Raw genomic sequence first — 21,409 nt, forward strand, 5'->3', positions numbered from 1 at the left:
GTAGTTTGACAAATTGTAGGGCAAAATTGTAATGTTAATAATCATTATATTTATTTCTAAGGGGCCAGACCAGTTCGTAGGGACCGTTTGAAGGATTTTTCAACATGCAAATGATGAAAAGTTTGAACTCACTAATACACATGTTGGTGGGAAAACTATCCAAAATACATGCACCTTGTACTTGGACATGCACTTTGTCAAATTATTTAGGTGAAACTTTTCTGGAGGAGGGTGCATCACTTGACGGTCTCCATGGAGATGTTATTGGTTTGCCTAGAATGTTCCACTGTATGGCTTGTTTCCTGTTTCCATGGTGACAAGTGGGTAATAAAGCCAAATTACAGGTCAGACCTGTGACATTCTGAAAGCAATAAATATAATTATTAAATGTTAGGTAACTGAATGCCATATTGCCACAGTGATGTCATGGAGCTATCATCTCCATGGAGAGAAAAAGTTACATAGAACACCTTTAGAGTAAATAGAAAAGCACTCATGTTATGTTGAATTTCCATTTTATTGACCCAGTTCTGTAGCTACACATCATACAGTAACACACATCTGCCTCTGTCCATGAAGCAACAACACCCCAAAAACGACAACAAACCAAAGAGGAAATCAAGACACCACTGGTCACATGATCCTCCGCAGCCAATCACACCAAAGCCCGTGTCACATGACCACAGTTTTAAACATGAAACCCGAAACTGTCGCTTTCTGGAGAACTTTCCGGCATCAATAAATAATCGCACAATAATTTAGATCCATAAATACTCATTGATTGTAACACTCTGATATACAGTATATTAGATCTGATATTACTTCCATTATTTACAAGAGCACGATATATTTCCAGTGTCCAGTCATACACACACGCACACAAACTCACAATATGTACAGGCAATAGACACATGCACACTCTATGAAATGCTACAGCAACGCATTTCTAACTGAAGTCAATGTTGTACAGGTCCATAACAAGAAACAATAAAAGATGTGACCAGGAAATAATGAGAATTTCTTCAAACAAAATACTGTATTGGAAGCGAAGCTATTAAACTTGATGCAATCTATTTTCTTGGGGCACTGTGTAACTTTTGTGGTAGAGGGCCACCTGCTTGTCTCCATTGCTTTGCCTGGGACGCTGCACAGTATGGCATTAAACAAATCTATCTGCATTTATCCCATTACAGGAGTTTTTATTTCTCAAAACTACCACGAAACCGTGGATTCTTGCTGTGAGCGGGCCCGCTTCTCCGCAGATCTGACCTGTAACTTGACCTGGTTATGTGACTGCCATGGAGAGTTACATTAAATGCCATACTGTGGAAAATACCTGGAAAACACAATAACATATCCATGGAGAAAGGTGGATGGCAGGTGGTGGACGCTCTACCAGAAAAGTTACACAGTGCACCTTTATTCTAAACTCTTATACTTACAGGCCACAATAGCGTTTTAGTTCATAATTTAATAGTTTCATTTGAATTTGTGAGTAAGATGAATAAATCCTGACATGTTTCGGTTATAGCTGCATCTTTGCAAAATCTAAATATTGTACCATATTTTTCAGACTATAAGTTGCACTTTTTGAGGAAATGCATTTTATAACATCAGAGACCAGGAACCGACATTTCTTCTTGAAAGGTTAAGTTCTAGTAATAACAATAGAACAGAGAACAACAGGCTGAATAGGCGTTAATATGTTAACGTCACATATGAACAGTTCTTCAGATAACTATAGCATAAACAACAGAACATAAGTTTACCAAACTCTCCATCTCACTCCAAATCACTAAATCCATTGAATTCTTCATCCTCTGTGTCACTTCTGCGTGACCTCCGGAGATAAACCATAGATTTTACGACAGGAGGCATGCGCAGTAGAGTGCAAAGTGACAGTGGTACAGGAGTAATAGTAGTACTGACACACAAGCCTAGAGCGCCCTCTCGCGGCTGTCAGTCTGAACATTTTAAGATATACATTTTTATATATAAGTTGCAGGACCACCCAGACCATGAAAAAAAAGTGTGACTTAAAGTCTGAAATATACAGTAATTGAATTTTGAAGTAGTCTTGGCTGGTGTTTAAGTCAAGCCCTGATTTCTAATATTTCAGTTTCCTATTTATCTTAATTAAATTCTCATTCTTCACTGGTCACACGTGGTTAACAGTGTAATATAATGTATGATTCCCACAAACCCCTGCTCTGTCTCTGTCTCTGAGACTTGTGCGTGAGACAGGACACAGACTGGAGGCTACAACACATGGTCAGTCATCACAAGTGCAAATAAAGTTTGAACTGGTAATGCACGTACTGTGAATTGCATCTGAAAAGGAGGGGTTTCACGACAGGTTTAACTCATTGTTTTCATGAAATTAAGTAATTTTTTTCTAGTTTAATGACATTTCAGCATAAAATCAGGCTTTTCATAAATTGTCTTCTATATTTTAGTCAATGTATCCATAATTTTCTCTCTTTTTTAGATAAATTATGAAATGTATTAAAAATGCTTTAAATCTTGTCAGCTCGTCAGTAATTGAGATTTTTAAATGCAAACTCCTCGACTAAAACTTACATTTATTACAACAAACATGTCAGATTTCCTACAAAACCTACATCATTTATTATGTCTGACCCCAACCTCTATTAGATTTGAAACTCATGAAAACAATTTAAGAAAAGCCCCATTACAACTTCCTGACTGGTTATGTTCACATGCACACCAAAATCCGATTATAATCTGATTTATGAACATTTAAGATTATTTAAATGGCATGTAAACTACCAAATCGACAAATATAAGTGAGAAATGTGATGACTTTGCCGTTAACATGTCATTTTAATAATCTTACAACTACAAAAATGTGATAAAATAAGCAAATTTAGAGTGTGCATGTATACCACTGTAACCTTTTAAATACGACTTTGACATTGCCTTACCCTTCTATAAGAGAAACGGGTTATAATTATTATTTGTTTCATTTATACTGTTTGAAAATATCTGATTGGAAACTCCACTTTGCATTGGTGGAGCGGCGTTTGTTTGCCCAAATCCTGCTAGACCCACTAAGTCCCCAAAAAGAGATTCTTGCTGGGTCGATTGCACCTCAAATACTGTCTGTGGACTCAACGACAAGCCTTGCGTTTGACCCGGTGAACTCTGAACTGTGAACTTTGACCCAAAACTTGACCCAGTCTCCATTTGGAATAAGGACGGCGTAGTGGATTGACTTGGAACTCCAAAAGGTGAGTACGAAGGAGTGGAGCCAATTTGTCCGGCAGGTAAATAGGATGTTTGGTGGTAGGGCGTCGGTAAAGGTGCGTTCAAAGCGCCTGGGAAATTTTAGTAACAGGTCGTGAAAGGGTGTGGGGGGTTAAGATGGTGGGATAAACAGTTGAGAGCAGCCCAGCAGAAAGCAGAGACAGGTGAATGAGGAAATATCATTAATATCTGCTGGTTACATTTTACACTATAAAGCTCTATCTCTAATGGTTCACTATTGCTCACATACATAACGACATCTACACATCTACAGCGAAATCACAGGGAGAGGAGTGATCAGGCAAAACCCAGTCTCAGAAATGAATGAATGAAATCAATGTGAAGATTCTGCAAGACGCTTAAAGGGACAGTTCAGAATTTTGGACATAGGGTCTTATTTAAAATAGCATATGCTTTGAAGACATGATATGAAGTAGTTTCAAACCATAACGAAACTGTTAAAGGGACAGTTCGGAATTTTGGACATAGGGCCTCATTTCCTAGTGAGCCAGAGTGTTGGAGACGTATGGAGACACTTTTTAAAAATATTCCATCCAGTCCTTGTATTTGCAGAGGTCGCTGGTGCTAGGCTAGTTCATGTCAATGGCTAAAGTTAGCCTGCCACTAAAAAAAGTCTTACCCACTCCACAAAACACTCCAAGCAAATCTATTATTACACCAGACTGTCCATGTAAATGTCTGTGTTGATAGAATAATGTTTGAAATAAAACTAACCTTGCATCACATGAATCGTTGCATGTTGAGGGACTATTTTCTCATATATCAGTCCGCCGCTGCCAAACTTTCTATCAGGAAGTACAACTTGCTGCTGCTGCTCAGACATAAATCCTTCAAATGCAAGGTTGGTTTTACTTCTATCAACACAGACATTTACATCAATAGCCTGTAGTAATAATAGATTTGCTTCAGGTGTTTTGTGGAGTGGGTAAGACTGTTTAGTGGCAGGCTAACTATGGCCATTGACATGCACTAGCCTAGCACCAGTGATTTCTGAAAATACAAGGACTGGATGGAATATTTCAGAAAGTGTCTCCATGCGTCTCCAACTCTCTGGCTCACTAGGAAATGAGGCCCTATGTCCAAAATTCCGAACTGTCCCTTTAACAGTTTCGTTATGGTTTGAAACTACTTCATATCATGTCTTCAAAGAATATGCTATATTAATTTCAAATTAAAACTCTAATAAAAATGTCTACCTATGTAATTTTTTGTAGTACACAGTTTTGACAGGTATATCATAAGCTGCTATCTGTTTGCCTGGCAGGTCCAAAATCATCTCCACACAGATGCCAGAACCAAAAAAACCACAGGACCAAACATGACAGTCCAATCAGATTTGTTTTCTTCAGTGACACATGTGAACCAAAGGAGCTCATTTGCCATCTATCATTTACAAACAAAGATATTTTGATAGAAACAGGCCATGTGTGTCCCTGATTGGGTAATGCCCCTGTCAATCACACCCATTTGAACTGACATCTTTGTAAAGTTTTGAAGGAGTGTGTAATAATAGCCTTTCAAATTGCAGTTGCAAAGGACAGAAACTTGATTCACATAAGGCATAATTATTGAATGAGTTTGGATGAAATTATAGGAAATATGATATTGTAGAGCAACGCTATTAAAACCAAAAAAATTAAGCACATTTTTAAAACTCAAATGTATTGCCCTGAGCTGGACAAAATGGATGGTAATTACTTAGTGAATGTACTTTAACTACAATTTACCTTCATGATACAAAGCAGTATGTATGTGGAGTATTAAAAAGCTTGCAGAAAGATCACATGGCAATGTACATTTCTTCAAGACTGGGTCCAAACAAAACAGCACAATATCTTTCACACAACTGTTGTATGAATATAGATCCTCATTGAACTGAAGAGGGCAGCAAAACAACGTGGAATGCATTTAACACACCAAGAAGAAGTCTGTTTTTAGTAGTGGTCGGCAGGTTAGTCATGCATCCATAGATAAGATATCCACACGAAATCCTATGGCAGAGCATTGCACCAGAGTCTACCTGTCCTTACCAGTGGCTTTAGGTTGCCAGGCGACTGCTGCCTTGGCAACAGCAGCGGCGCCATGTTTGGGTGGGGGTGTAGAGCAAAATAAGTCATCCAAGTCGACCAGTGAAGCCCCGGCCGAACCCAGAAATGCAGTAGTCTTTTTAAACATCTCCAAATCTTTATCCGATCGCCATCCTGCAAAAAATACAGGTCCAAATCTACTCTAGAAGGTGTTTTCTTTGGGGAGAGGCAAGGAAGAGAGAAAGAAAAGAGGTTAGTGGGTTAGAAATTAGAAGAATCTTGCAGACTGGATGAAGAATGGAGATGAAATTAAGCAATTGCTAGTTATAGGATATTAATAGGTCAAGTTTGAATATATCAGATAGGACACTTTCAGTTAGGCTCAAAGAGGTTTGGATTAAGACAAATGCCAAGCAAGGCCAAGAAAAGGTTTGGCATTTAAAGTATTATATAAGTAGAAAAACAAAACAACGTAAGACTAATAAAACTAATGTCATGTTGAGACTATGATGGGTGCAAAATTGCATCAAATGCCTATGTATTTGAGGGCAAGATGCTACAAAATACACTTCTGTACAAAATACTCCAGTTGACACATGAAGTCATTTTAAGGTTAAATTTATACATAAACTGTGTAGAGAACTGAGTATGAGTAGCCTTACCACAGTTTTTTATATAGTGTAGATTAATCCTATATCTTATATTTATTCTTTAAAGCAAGTTTAGTAGACACTTAACAACTGCATGTCTTATGGATGGTTTATAGAGATGAAGATACATTGATACACATGTGTGTGTTACCTGTGCCTTGGCTGGTGCTGCTGGGAGCACCCCAGGGGTCCCCTTTAGATCCAAAAGGGTCAGAGGGAGAGGAGAGGGAGTCAGGGGCAGGGGCACCCCACGCATCGTCTGTGTTCACTGGAGCTGAGGCTGGAAGAATAGAGAGCAACGTAAATGCCTGAACCCAGTTCTACTATTCTGTAATGATACAGATAATATTTTGGGATTTTTTTATGAGCTCTTCCTTGCTAAAACTATAAAAACTATGCATGGTTGGAGGTTAGATTAACACATAATTTATATGCAAGTTTTTAGAATTTATTTTGAGATTGGTTCATGGTGAACACTTGTGCCTCAAGCAAGATGCTCCCTGGTTTAATTGTATTCATTTATTTATTATAATAATATATTAGCAACAACCAAGCAGGTTGCTAATAAAACAACAAGAGGAAATCTGTCACCATAAACATGGCTATGGATAGATGCTTTTGGGACTTGCATTCATACTGATCCTGACTTAATCCACGTTTACTAGTAGTTCTGATTTAGTCCCGTTTAATGTGGTGAATACACCCTTTATTTTGTACAATCCTTTTTTTGAGATGTTGTCCTTGGTGTGAATAATTGCAGCAATTTAAAAAAATGCCATTTTAACAATAATCATACCACTATAATATATCATGTTTTTTTTTTCTCACCTGGTGCTCCCCACGGATCATTGTCTGGTTTGGAGGTGTCTCCAAATGGATCTGAATTGTCCACTGGGGACTTGGCACTTAGCCCATCTCCCCAGGGGTCTGGAGCTTTGGTCTCCTGTGATGGTGACGTAGCTCCCCAGGCATCTGCCACAGAGGAGGGTGGAGGGCTGGCCAGGTCCCCCCAGGTGTTTGCACTTTGCGGGGGTGAGGGGGCACTGAAAGGATCCACGGCTAGGTCTTTAGGAGGGGATGTGGGTGCTGTAAATGGGTCATCTTTAGGAGGGGATGTGGGTGCTGTAAATGGGTCATCTTTAGGAGGGGATGTGGGTGCTGTGAATGGGTCATCTTTAGGAGGGGATGTGGGTGCTGTGAATGGGTGAGCTTTAACGGGGGAGGTGGGGGAGGCGAAGGGGTCAGATGGTTCTGATGGTTTGGACGGGGCAGAGAAAGGGTCTTCTTTTGGGGGGGTGGTTGGTGCTGCAAATGGGTCGCCCGCGGCTGTTGGAGGATAAAATTGTAAAAAATGTTACTGTAATTAGTTGTACACAATTTTTTTTTCATATGAACCTGCTATTTTTCCTCTGAAAATTATCATATTTAAGTGCTAGATACATATATTCAAGATATTTATTTTATATTGAGTGAATACAAAACAAAAAATATATATATAAAAAAAAAATATATATAATATATATATATATATATATATATATATATATATAATATTGATAAAAATATATTTTATTTTTATATTATTATATATATATATATATATATATATATATATATATATATATATTATATATATATATATATATATAATTATCAATTATAAAGCACTTCACTACACATTTCAAAATTTCAAAACCATATCACTTAACTACTTACTAAGATATATGAAGGTGTAACACACAACTAATAACTATTGGTACATGTAACTAGGGCTTAATCAACTAAAAATAATCCTAATCATATTTTGATAATCATAATCATCATTTATACAGACTCTAAACACATACAAAATATATTTTAGAAGTCAGGGGCATTATTAAATCAAAATGTTAGAAAAGAACAAACTTTATTTTAGGTTTTCATCATTAATACAATTTATCCATAAAGATTTTCTATTTAGAAGCCTTCAGTTGCATATATCAATCTTTAATTTGTATTTAAATAAATTCAATGTACCATAGAAATCATCTTTTGACTAGTCCACCATTCGAAAAAATAACTGCTGATTAGTTAACTACTACAATATTAGTCTCAGTCTAACATGAAACCCACCTGTGCTGAAGGGGTCATCTTTGGGTGGGGAGGTCGGAGGTCTAAATGCATCTCCTACGGGGCTCGTGGGTGCACCAAACGGGTCCTCCGCAGGTTTGGACGGTGCTGCAAAAGGGTCGTCTTTAGGAGGAGGTGACTTTGGTCCCTCTTTAGCTGCGGTGAAAGGGTCATCCTTAGGCGCCCCAAATGGATCCTCTTTTGAGGTATCGAACGGGTCACTTTTTGATGATGTAACGGGTCATCCTTGGGTGCACCGAAGGGATCCTCAGCCTCTGGTTTAAAGGGGTCCTCTTTGGGTGCGTTGAACGGGTCATCTTTAGGCGCTCCAAATGGATCGTCTGATTTAGAGGAGAAGGGGTCATCTTTTGGGGTGTTAAACGGGTCGCTTTTTGATGACGTAAACGGATCGTCCTTGGGTGCCCCGAAGGGATCCTCAGTCTGGGGTTCACAAAGATAGGTCAAGTTGATCAAATCAAATATTAAAATCTGACATTCCTTTAATAGTAAGCAATCTGCCTGTGTTCATGGAAACCTTATTGCTTTTTCAGCCAATCTCCATCTCCATAAGCTGGTGGCAGCAACTTACTTGTCAGATCTGTGGATAAGCGACCTTGCTCTCAGTAAGAATATATAGGTTTTCCAAGACATATTTAGCCATGCAAAATATTTAAATAAATGTCTGTAGACTCCAGGCAAAGCTATAACATCTCCATGGACACAGGTAGGTGGCAGGCGCTCCAACTCATAAGTTATACATTGCGCATTTGAAGAACCTGATTTTAATTTATTCATGGAAAAAGATTCTAAATAAGAGCAAAAAATTTAGACTGTAAAATATAGTCAATGCATTTTTCATTTCTCTGGCAATAACTAATACAAAATCTACTGACAGGGTCATCTCATCCAATTAGGCACATGGTTACTACAAATCATAGGAAAGCAATTAACACTATCCCAGACACTTAAAGACAAGTAAAAGACAAGTATACACCCACGGACCACTATGGAACCCACATGGATGACTGAGGGATTACACAGACCACGTGGAAATATAAAAAGAATGTAGTAAGTTTTAAAGCTAAAAATTACATTCTTGTCTAATGGTCATGATGGTGTTTGTACTGGGTATTGAATCTATTTGTTAGTCTTGAAATCGAGTTTGAACTTTTATTATCATTTTAAAAAAATTTCTAATTTATGGCTTGAAATCAGGTACAAGCTCTTTAAACAAATATTCAACCATAGAAATGATGAACCACAAACCTCTTTGGGCGTGTTGAATGGATCTTCTTTATCTGTTGCAAACGGGTCATCTTTGGGCGTGCTAAATGGATCATCTGTTTTCGAGGTGAATGGGTCCTCTTCAGATACAGGGAAAGATTCAGGTTTACCCTCCGGAGATTTGTCTTTAGGGGCTTGGAATGGGTCTTCGCTGTCCTCCTCTGTGAATTTAACCACTTCTGGAGCACCAAAGGGATCCTCGCCCTCTACAAAAGGCTCTTCTCCATTTTTAGGTGCTCCCCAGGCATCTGCGCCCTCTTCCATCTCTGTATCGGTGGTCTCCGGTCGGTTGGGAGTACCCCATGGACCCTCTGCCTCTTTGGGTTGTTTGGGAGCGCCCCATTCGTCTAATTCCTCCTCAGATTTCTGTTCTCCCCACACGTCGTTCTTCACTCCAGAGCTTTTGCCCGCGTCCTCCCACTGCAGCTCGTCTTCAGACAACTTAGCCTAGAATTCAACACAAGGACATTGAAGAGCAACATCATAAACTACTCATGGATGATAATTCACTTGCATTCACGCTGTCATTACACATTCAAGTGACTTTATGTGTAGCACCTGATTTAAAGCTGCCATCTGTAATTAGACCCAGCCCTGTTGTATTACTTGATTTCAGATGACTACACAGCATCACAGGTGAGTGTGAACAACGGCCAGGTGAGGGAAAGAGGAACAGGTTTCACATCTGCCATCTACTGTTAAAAAAACTCTAATAATCTAATTGTGGCTTTAAATATCCTTTTTGTATATTTTACTGCACAGCATTAAAACTCATATTACTTTGAGGAAGAAAACATTTAAATCAAATATCATTCTAAATATAATAGTGATTAATTGTTAAAAAAGCGTGATCTATTAACACTGTAGGGACAAGACACTGTTCCATGTCTATGTAATTACAAAACTATATAAACAATCTATAACTTTTGGTCAGAAGCTGGCAACATTTTTGAGATAATGTTATATAAAAAATAAATTGCAAAGGAAATCCAGTGTAAAATAAGTTACTCTGCACTGACCCTCCTCTCTGCCTCCTTCTTCTCAGCCTCCTGTTTTAGTCTCTCTTCTTTACGAGCTGCAAACGAAGCTGCCAGATCTGCCACTGACGGGATGTTGTCCAAAGAGGGAAGTCCAGAGGCTCCGGGCACGTAGCAGGGCTTATAGTTAGGATCTTTTACAGTATCTGATGAAGAAGCTGATTCAAAGAATAAAATAAACTTGTTAAAAGTTATAATGACAAAATAAAAAGAAGTTTGAAGGTGCACAAATAACTTTTCTGGTGGAGGCACCGCCATCTGCTTCACCATAAAAATGTTATTGCTTTGACTGGATTGTTCCACAGCTATGTATTAAACTTCATGCATACAACCCAGTGATAACATTAGACCAAGTTACATGCCAGATCTGTGGAGAGGCAACCCCACTCACAGTAAGAATGTTTTTAGAATGTATTTTTAATCATACAAATCGCTGTAATCAAATAAACATAATAGCTAGAAACATGCCTGTGGAATACTGTGGAACGTTAAAGGCAAAGTAACAACATCTCTATGGAAACAAGCAGAAATATTCCATACTATACTTGAACTTTTACTTCAACAAAGGTATTTATTTAACTGGCAGGGACCAAACAGTCATACATAAAAAAAACAACATGCTTACAGAGTATGGCAATTGCTAATTCTCCGGTCTCTAGTTCAGCTTTTCTCCACTAACACACAATATATATTTAGCCAGAGAAAGTAAATGATGACCCACAGACCTGCTGCTCCTTTAGAGGTCTTCTCTCTGGTTTTGAAGGCAAAGTCTCGCTCCTCCTTTAGTTTTTCATCATCCTCCATAAGAACTAGAACAACTTTGGCTTTTTCTCGAACATTCACTCCCTGATGTAAAGATGACATGAGTTAGCAAATGTCTGAATAGCACAATCAATAATGAAGAAGCTATAAATAGAAACTTGCAATTGTAGAATATAATTACTGAAGTATAGTACAGTATAGCTTGTGTTGTCCCTAAGAATATAGGCAATTGGGAATATAAAAGGTATTATTAAGAGTTATTAAGAAAGAGATTTACAAATTAATGATGCTTCTCAACTAACATACATTTAATACAGACTAAAATGTTCAATATTACATACCTGATCTTTGCCATCCTTATCAGAGAAGCGGTATTCTGTTAGTGCTTTAACGATGTAGATATTGTCTTTCATTTTCAGAAGCACGCGTTCATCACCAGTCTTCAGCAGGTATTCAAGGAGGGTCAAGGACTGAAAAGCAAAACATAAGGAGCCAAAATGTTAAAAACATCATTATGATAAAGGGATCCTGTGTGAGGATCTTTAAGTAGGGATGCCCTGATCCAGCTTTTCAATTCTTATATTTGAATACTTTGGTTTTAAGTATTTGACAATAATCAATATTAACCTATACTAATGTAGGGACTAGAAAAATGGCATTTATTTCCTTAAAACATAGTTAACTGCTAGAGAAATGCTTAAGTTGCAATGAAGTTATTAAAATGTACATAAGCTAGCAATGGAAACTTCTGCATTACCTATATGTGTTAAAGTGTTTTGAAACCATGAAACTATGTTGTGCTATGTCTGCATTGTATCCACCGTCTGTGTAAATAGAGAAGTGCAAAAGGTCACTGTAACAGTCTAGGTGCAGATGTGAACTGAAAGTCCTTGAACCTGTGTTCTAAGAAAGTGAGATATGAGGCGGGAGACGGTGGTGGGGGGAAGTGAAAACTGTCACAAAGTTGTGTAACCATGTATGTGTTTTTAATAAAAGGGTTGTGCCGAGGTCATACAACTGGGAGTCTGCTCAATCCAGCCACAGTGACGGTTGGAGTGTGAAGGCTCACACGTTGACCCCGTGCACACGTAAAACTTTGACAAAGTCTCGAGCACTGATTTTTCTGACCAAGTTGATCTAATCCACAGTCAGCTGGAGGTTACTGGAGATTGATACTGTTTAATTCTACACTGTTTGTGTATTATTTTCTGACATTAACTTATTACAAAATAGTCAGGTAAATGTTATTTATACCGAATTAAATGCCCAACCAATATATCAGCTGAATCCATACCATATCAAGATTGGTGGATACTAATATCAGAAAATGCATCCCTTTTTCTAAGCATAAATATACAGTAAGCTGTGTATGCAGGTAACAGGATACTGTCTGAGGAGCTGTGTCTTCTGTTTAAATGTAATAAATGATGACTTTGCTGTTGAACTTGTCGAGGTTAAATAACAAACATTCAAACAGTGTTCAAACCTCAAGGACGGCCAACTCTCTAAAGTGAGACACATTACTCTTTGGACGTGAGCCACAACTTCTAGACCACCATAAATAATTTATACATGTGTTTTTAAAAATTCAATGCTGACCAAATCCATAAATTAATAAACCGTGATCATGTGTAAACTAATATGGGAAAAGAATAGTGGTTGTTTTCAAAATGCATGTTATCATCCCATGTCAATTATATGGTATTACATGGAGCAGATACTGTTTATGATCTTTTTATACATGATGTATAGAGCTACAAAATCATCAACTTAAACCCTACAAGAACAACACAAAGTTGTCATCTGCAGCAATCCTAAACAGAAAACAATCAATACTAAAACTAGTATTTAAACTAGACACTGAAAAAAATGCAACAAAGCTGACCTTTCCTGAACAGTTAAGGTTTTGGTTGAATAGAGCTTTATCAGAACTAGTATAAAACCACATTCAACATAAAGAAAGTATTGTTTTGTGTTGAAAATTAAGATACTTTTTAAATTATCATTGTGTATCATCGGTATGGAGTATCAAGCCTATTCCTAAGTACTGTAAACAAATTTACACACAAAATTAATGATAGACACATGTCTGTGGTACCTTGTGAATGTGCCTCCAGTTTCTGTCGTCTTTCAGTCGTTTCCAGAGCATGGTCATGATCTCATTACAGGCAACTACATTGTACGTCAGGTCTGAAATATCTGCCATCTGGGAGCTGGATGGGCCCCAGGGGTCATTGGAGGTCGCTTCTCTTACCTGCACAGAAGAAAGGGGACCGTTTAATGGGACAATGTAATATACCTATTGTCTACTCTAGTTACTCCCAAACTAACTCATTCAGATTTTTTTTTTATTTCTGCTGGTCTGTATGAATCCATATAATCAAAATAATTTGTCAACAAATAAAAATAGTTGACTATAGTTGAAATAGTAGTTATTGTTATTTGACTAAATGACTAAATTCGACTAAATGACAGGCCTACAGTTTACTGGAACATACAAAGTAAAACACTTGTACAAACATGTTGCTTTAGCGACTACAAGAACTGAACAGTTCTCATACCTTGACCTCGGCCTCAGAGTAGTTCTGGACCAGGTTTTTCAGTTGTCGTCGGAGCATTGAGGACGTCATGATGCCAGACGGGAGGAGGGGACTCACACTAAAGAAATCTGACAGAAAAACAATCACTTTCTGCCTGTTTACATTCCAGTTATTACAAAGATTTGTCTAACTCACCTTTAATAATCTAAGGCTCCACTCTAAGAGATCCTATGTAGCTTGAATACAGATGACTTCTTAGTAATCACACATACTGCTCTTTTCTCCTCCTCAGACTGCATTAGAATGGAGACACCAGATCCTGCAGAGAGAAGGAGCAAGTCGACATAAAAATGAGCTGAACCATGGCTTGGCTCGCACACCTCGGTATCAAAGGATCAAGGTCCAAGCTGTGCAATAACACCTCACTGTGATAGTGTCAAGTCTCTGCTAAGATAGCTGCTAATGTCATACTAAAACCCCACTACTGCACCTTCAGTTATTATTTGACTATGATGCAAATGCACGAAAAGCACCTTTGCAAATAGATAGTTACATTTATTGTTCAACATTGTCAGCTTAAATAGCTTGATGGCTAACACGAAGCTAGTGCTAACTGGCAACCCAATGCTTACCCTATCCCAAAGTGCAATCTGTTCAATAATATGGCGTTTTTAGGCTGTTTTCTTGGAGACATTTAGGTTTTAGACTTGATACTGTCTTCCCGGATTAAAGCAAACGTAAAACGACAACGCTGTGTGATTTCAGAACCTCGGACAGCGACAGAACACGCAAACGACCATCAAGACAGCGAGAATTAACACATGTATTCTCCCTTAGATTAAGAAATAACTAAACAAACACAGCGCCAAATAACAACCAATACGTATGTCTAAAGCCTCATTTCACACACGGATATCAAATGTGTGAACTGAACGAGTAAAACGGCACAAACCTTGAACAGATCCTCAAGAATCTTCGAGGAGAGGCGACGCTACGTTTCCGCTTCCGCAGAAACGTGCCCCGCCCCCTCACGACAGATGATGCTCCGAACGATCAATATTGAAGTTTATTTTATTTTTGTATTTTATTTATTATCATTAGTACAACTGGCATAATTAATACAGATTTTCTAATGTAAAGTGTTGCAAGGATTAGCAGATTTTTATTATTATTATTTTGAATGCACTTGCCGTCTCTCGATCGTGCAGTCGTAAAGCCCAAAGTACACACACAAGCCCCCCTCTGTGTGAAGCGCTGAATCAAGCCACCGCGATCACACTCCCACCCATGGGCTCCCACCACCCACTCCGATAACAGCTGATCCAAGATGGCGACCGAAGGGGAATACGAGTCGATCCTGTGCGTAAAACCCGAAGTAAACGTCTACCGCATCCCCCCGAGGGCTTCTAACCGCGCATACAGGTAAATACGAGATTCTCTTGGGCTAAAATTCCTCCTAATGTTGTGTAATAAATAAAAACTGGTTGTAGATCGGTTGTCACTTTCTTTCCGCGCTGTGTGCCTGTCAAACAACACCAGAGAGGGGGCACCACGCACACATCACGCCGGGTGGTAACAGTCACGACGTGGCTTACATAAATCCACCCAAATTAAACATGTGTAATTTCGTTTAGTTTAGTTTCTTTGTAAGTTATTGTCATTTTTCAACGATATTGCGCTTTAATAGTCAGTGCCAACCTGCCACAGATAATGCGCTAGTGTGATAATTTGTTTGTTTGTTTTTCTCCTTTTACCAACATTAAAGCTAAAAAAACATGGCAAAAACCAGGTGATAGAGACACTGTTGTACTTGTTTATATGTGATGTTACTTGATACGGGCGCATACAGGCTCTAAACTAAAAATCTATATTTTCCTTGCAGCTCATTCATAATTTATCACAATAGTCAGTGGGCTGTGTACATGTAACTGGCCTACATTTTGGTTTGTCTGTTGCTGGACTTTGGGCTTCATAGATAATATTATTGAACTAAACTAATTAACTTGTTTTATCTTGTTATAACTTAATTTGGAAGACAAGCTCATGTGATACAGTACACTGCACACACAAAGGGGCTCTTTTTTCATTGATTATTTTGAAGATCCTTTATTATGCAAAATTGAGTCTCATGAGCTTTTAGTCATGTTATAATGTTGTTACCTACTCAAAAACATGCCAGGAGTTGTGTTTTCTTACACTGACAGGTGTTTGAATAGAACTGTGTTGTTAGATTGTCTACATCTTCAAAGCTCAAAATGCTCTGTTCCACCTTGTGATCTCATGAAGCGGTAGTTTTGTTTAGTAGAGATTGGCAACTCCAAAGTTGAATTTAACCATATTATTCTAGTGAAGGTGTATGGAGTTTATAAACACAGTTCAGCACTTCCTATATCACCACTAACTGAGCCTAAATATGCAGATTTGTGTTTAACATGTGTGAATGAAATAAAACAGAACTCCAGATATGTTACTGATGTGGAAACAACATTATAACACAGATTAGCATAATATGGGCCTTTGAAATATAATCAATGATGTGCTGACCTTTATTGAATTTTGGCTCATTTGTAATGGGTTTATTTCTTCCTCTTTATTTCCAAAGGTCACACTGGACATGTAATTCAGATCTATGTTTTTACAGGGCAGCTGACTGGAAACTGGATGCGCCCGACTGGTCGGGACGAATGAGAATCACAGCTAAAGGCAAAGTGGCATTTATTAAACTGGAGGACAAAATATCAGGTATCAAAATTTCAAATACATTATGAAATAAACTAAAACAGTCTTAACTGATAAATGCCTTTTCTAGGCATGAAGATATATTGCACTGAAAAACTTGCATCCTTACTGTGGCATTGCATTTCCACAAACCTTATTTGAGCTGCAGGAGGGCCTGCTTGTTTCCATGGAAATGTTGATCCGTCATCTTCTACAGATTAGGTGACGCATCACCTCCAGAAAGCACCTTTTAATTACTGTGTTTTTCTTCTCCCAGGGGAGCTGTTTGCTCAGGCCCCGGTGAATGAGTATCCGGGTATCGCCGTGGAGACCGTCAGTGACTCCAGCCGCTACTTTGTCATTAGGATACAGGATGACAATGGTGAGATAAACTTTAAACGAGAGTGCCCTTTGAATATGTAGCACAGAATTTACGTTTTTTAAGTATTTCATTAATAGTATTGACTGGCTGTACTGTATGTCAGCAATATAGTCATGCAATTGAATTGTTTATTTTGTTTCTTTAGGCCGCAGTGCTTTTATAGGGGTTGGTTTTGGGGACAGAGGAGACGCCTTTGACTTCAATGTGGCTCTACAGGACCATTTCAAGTAAGTTTACTTTTTATGAGCGGTCAAATGTATGTTGTCATTAATACATCTATCCTTGTTTGTGAAAATATTATAGTTAGTAAGTTGGAGTAGTGAGTACTAAAGCAACAACTTAGACATTTTAATGCTGCATGAGAGAGGTCTGCAGTTTGATGAGAGATGTCTGCAGTTTGATTCCAGCCTATATTAGACACTTTTGTTGTGTCCATAGGCAAGACACTTGGGATGCAAATGTGGTGTGTGAGTGATTGGTTGTGGTCGTAGGGGCCAATGATGCAGATTGAGTCTTGCTTCTGTCAGTCAGCTCCAAGGCATTGAAACGTAGCCATGACTTGTTACAGTTCTAATCACACTCGAAATCAGATAATTGATACATGTCACGCGAGACGTTCTTAAATTACATTAAAAGTACAATTACACAGCAAAGATGTCTGATTTCTTTCTGGTCACGGCCCATCTGATTACTTATAGGTGCATTTAATTTAAATAATCTTAAAGGTCCAGAAATCGAATAACAATGAGATTTTGAAATGCATGTGAACAAAGTAAATTAATTATGTAAAGTGCCTTTGAGTGGCCAAAACGTGCTATATAAATACAATCCATCATTGTAATTAAAATATGCATAGAACTGTCCATGAATCTATTCTTTCCAATTGTCTGGAATCGCGGGTCTTTGTTCCTGTTCTAAATGCAGTATTACTTACGTCATCAGTTGCTCTAGATTCACTGTGCTCCACTTTGCCTGACCCTGCACAGACATGTTGTGTCTGCTTAAATATGTTTACTTTAGACTGTGTTGTGTCTCCACAGATGGGTCAAACAGGAGACTGAACTCAGTAAAACCGCTCAGCTCGGAGACTCTGGACCAAAACTGGACTTAGGCTTTAAAGAGGGACAGACCATCACTCTCAACATAGGAGTAAGAGAAGCTTTGTAAACATATCATCTCCAGATATAAGAACAAAAGGTTTAATTTAAAGTTTTAAGATATTTGACATGGCTGTGAAAATGCTTTGATATTGACCATTGAATTAGTAGATGATTGGACTATTAATACAGATATTAGAGTTATTTACTATTTATTAAAGAAATCACTGTACTCAGTCTTCTCAAAATATAATTCTAATGTGATAATTCTGTTGCACAAAATTACACTTATTTTATTGGCAATTTCATTTATTTTTTCATACCTTAGAACACCAATTTGTCTAGAAACAGTAGGTGGAAATGAGCAACTTTATATACTCAGAAATATCTTTCCTTCTTTTTATAGGTCAGTGGTTTTGCATGTCTTTTCCATAAATGCATATTGTTGTTTTGTTTTTTTTTACCTACAGCAAGGCAAAAAAAGGGACAAACCCCGTTCTCAGGGTGCGGGAGGATTTGGGCTCCTCCCACCACCACCTGGAGGAAAGATTGCCCCTCCTCCTTTGTCTGGAACGTCCAATCACAACACAGTTCCCCAGACAGGAAGCCCAGCCACAGGTAAGCACCTATTTGTATAACAATATAAATAATATTTGAATGGCTGTTTGAGCTTGAAATTGTTTTGTGTTTGATAAGGATGCCTTCTGGAGTTGGACAGCAGTAACTCAAACACAGTGGTTCAGTCTAATCCTAGTTCAGATCTATGGGGCGATTTCACCTCTACTACAAGGTACGAAATAGTAATTCACACTTACATGTCACCGGCCTCCTAACATAATTGCCTAAGTCATATTTTAGCCAGATTGAGTTATTTGTATAATTCTACTCTTCAGATTCTGCTTTGAAAACACAAACTGCCCCAGACATCTTATTGACATACACCATATTTTCCACATTATAGGGCACACTTAAAAGTGTTCAATTTCATCAAAAAACAACTTTGCACCTTATAATCCAGAGTGGCTTGTATATGAATTTATTGGGGTGTCTTAGTACGACTTTAGTAAACTACAAAGCTGCACCACTTGCAGCATTACTGCTCCCGTAGTCAGGAGCATCGTGGAGTAATACATACTGTGATTCCTTTTAATATCAAAATGCACCTGTCAAGAGACATGCTTACAACGCCAACGTATTTTTTTTGACGCGTTACAATTGAATAAGGTTGAAAATTATTGTGAACGTGTTAAATAAAGTTTGATTGACTTATCTAACTGTTGTTTTTCGTTAAATGCGCCTTATAGTCTGGTGCGGTTTATATGTGAAAAAAGTTCGAAAATAGAGCTTTCTATGACAATGCTCCTTATAATCCAGAGAGCCCTATAGTGTGGAAAATATGGTAGTTTTTTTTTTATTTCATTAATTATTTATTAATTATTATATATATATATATATATATATATATATATATATATATATATATATATATATATATATATATATATATATATATATATATATTTTATATATAGTTTTTTGTTTTTGTATTTTCCTGTAAACCTTAAAAAATTACTTGGGCAATTAATTATACCATGAGGCTCTTTGACCCCAAACTAAATGTCCCACTGCCCTGTGTGTCCCTACAGCTCTGTACCACCTCAACAACAGAAACCTACAAACTGGATCCAGTTTTGAGCTGTTTTCATTCCCGTCCGTCTGCTGTAGCTTCCTGTGCACCGCGCTGACAGTAAACCCACTCTGAGCTGAGTAAAGCTAATGTTCTACAAATACATCCAATAACTGCTGAATCTTACTGCAAAATGTCGAGATCAAAACATGAAGCACTTAAGTGTCAAAGCCATTTAGTTTGTAGCCATCTCTGAAGCTAAGGGCTATGCAGTTTGTTGTGTCTCCAGTAGATGGCGCTGGCATCTCTGTATTTGATTTATGTTGGGTTTTTTTTGCAAAAGCTCCCTCTACTGGCAATGTAGAGAAACATATTTTAAAACATGTCTGAAGCAAATCTAAAGTTTTTTCTTTTAAGAACAAATTTATAAAACAAATCTATCACTAAAAATGCATTCATAGATTTTGTCATAAATTATCTAAACATATGAAAATCTTACATATATTCAAAAATAAATTACATACCGGGATATTTGCTTTTGTAAGAATTATAATTTTCACATATTGTTACTTCTGACTCATTGGTCATGTGAAAAATTCTATCATTTGGTAGTGTCATCTGAATGCAAAGTGAAATTATATGCAACTTTAACCTGTTCCAGTGGCAAAAGGGACTTTATTATATTGTACTCCACTGTAAAAAAAAAAAAAAAAAAAAAAAAAAACATGCTACAAATCCCATGTGTGGGCTTATTTTACACATTTTGCATTGCCAAAATCATCTCAACTTTACAATACTGCATAATATTAAGGACCACATTAATTCAACAATATCAGAAAATGTATATCTGCTTGCAAAATAACTACTAAACGAAATAACTGCTTTGAAATGTAACTGTCTCTAGACTTAAGGTTAATATAAAACGGAGACACAAAGCTTAACTGTCAGAATGTGCAATTATTAAACTATATGAGGTTTTACACAGGTTTAATGTTCTGTTTTCAAGCTTTGATAGCTCACTCTTGTGGATTTAAAGTGGATGGGGTCTGTACGGATACTTTGCAGTGAAATCATGCAAGGGGGGTGTTCTTCCTGTATTCCTATGACGGATTGTTACCATGGCGACACAATACATACCTTAGCAATAACTATCAAAAACATTTAAGAGTTCAAAGTCTAAAAACTCATCAGAAAACACAAAATTGATTTAAACAACACATTTTCAGGAGTCAGTTCTTTCTGGTGTCAAAACAAATGAAAATCTAACTTGAATAACAAAGCTTCAGACAGAGCAGTGCCTACTTTAGCATCACACCCTCGGGAATATTGATGACATCCCCTGCAAAGTATCAACGGAGAGATCATCAGTTTCCCATCTTGAATGTTTTAAGAATCATTTGAATTCTAGTTTAAAGAAGTGAACTGTGTGTACAGTTTCTGTTGCCATTTTGTCTGTTTACATTAATTGTCAAACATTTCTTTACTGTGAATTTGTTCTGTTGTTTGCCTTTTCTTACGTTTTCTTGTGTAAAAGTGAATTAACAGAGTATATGTATTTAAATGGTATTGAGAGGACAGACTGGAGGTGCACTGTGTATTGTGTTTACATGGCTTTTGTTGCTCAAAAATGTGATTGTCTCAAAACGTCACTCATTCCACTTCGGCTGTAACTAACTTATGATTTGTGACCAATTCAATGAGAGCGAGGCAATAAATCATTTTAAAGAAGCCACTGAAGAGTAAGTAGTTTTTATGTTTTAAACCTCATCACAATGTAGCACTTTAGAACATGCTTAATAGTCTATACTAGGGCAGTGGTGGAAGAAGTACTCCATTTTGTTAAGTAAAATCACCAATTCTGGGGCAAAAAGCTCAATAAATAGTATTA

The 21,409-nt window shown here is 37.5% G+C and overlaps 2 protein-coding genes across 2 annotated transcripts; one reads left to right on the forward strand and one right to left on the reverse strand.

Moving 5' to 3' along the window:
- Positions 1–1,086: 1,086 nt before the first annotated feature.
- LOC110173274 (epsin-1-like) lies at positions 1,087–14,699 on the reverse strand. Its single transcript, XM_055157380.1, is given in 14 exon segments — positions 1,087–3,338; positions 5,319–5,489; positions 6,117–6,245; positions 6,794–7,291; positions 8,078–8,311; positions 8,314–8,515; positions 9,341–9,805; positions 10,378–10,553; positions 11,121–11,241; positions 11,499–11,627; positions 13,256–13,411; positions 13,719–13,825; positions 13,893–14,016; positions 14,650–14,699. Coding segments are annotated over 12 exon segments (2,739 nt in total). The 5' UTR covers positions 13,788–13,825; positions 13,893–14,016; positions 14,650–14,699; the 3' UTR covers positions 1,087–2,949.
- Positions 14,700–14,989: 290 nt separating this feature from the next.
- On the forward strand, positions 14,990–21,223 carry necap1 (NECAP endocytosis associated 1). The gene is made up of 8 exons (XM_020939334.2): positions 14,990–15,119; positions 16,339–16,439; positions 16,693–16,797; positions 16,943–17,024; positions 17,838–17,946; positions 18,365–18,512; positions 18,591–18,684; positions 19,541–21,223. Exons 1-8 carry the CDS (start codon positions 15,025–15,027, stop codon positions 19,587–19,589), a joined length of 783 nt encoding a protein of 260 aa, XP_020794993.1. The 5' UTR covers positions 14,990–15,024; the 3' UTR covers positions 19,590–21,223.
- The last annotated feature ends 186 nt before the right edge of the window (positions 21,224–21,409 follow it).

Source organism: Boleophthalmus pectinirostris, unplaced genomic scaffold (assembly GCF_026225935.1).
Source record: "Boleophthalmus pectinirostris isolate CB_2022bp ecotype Guang Dong unplaced genomic scaffold, ASM2622593v1 HiC_scaffold_21, whole genome shotgun sequence".
Taxonomy (NCBI): domain Eukaryota; kingdom Metazoa; phylum Chordata; class Actinopteri; order Gobiiformes; family Gobiidae; genus Boleophthalmus; species Boleophthalmus pectinirostris.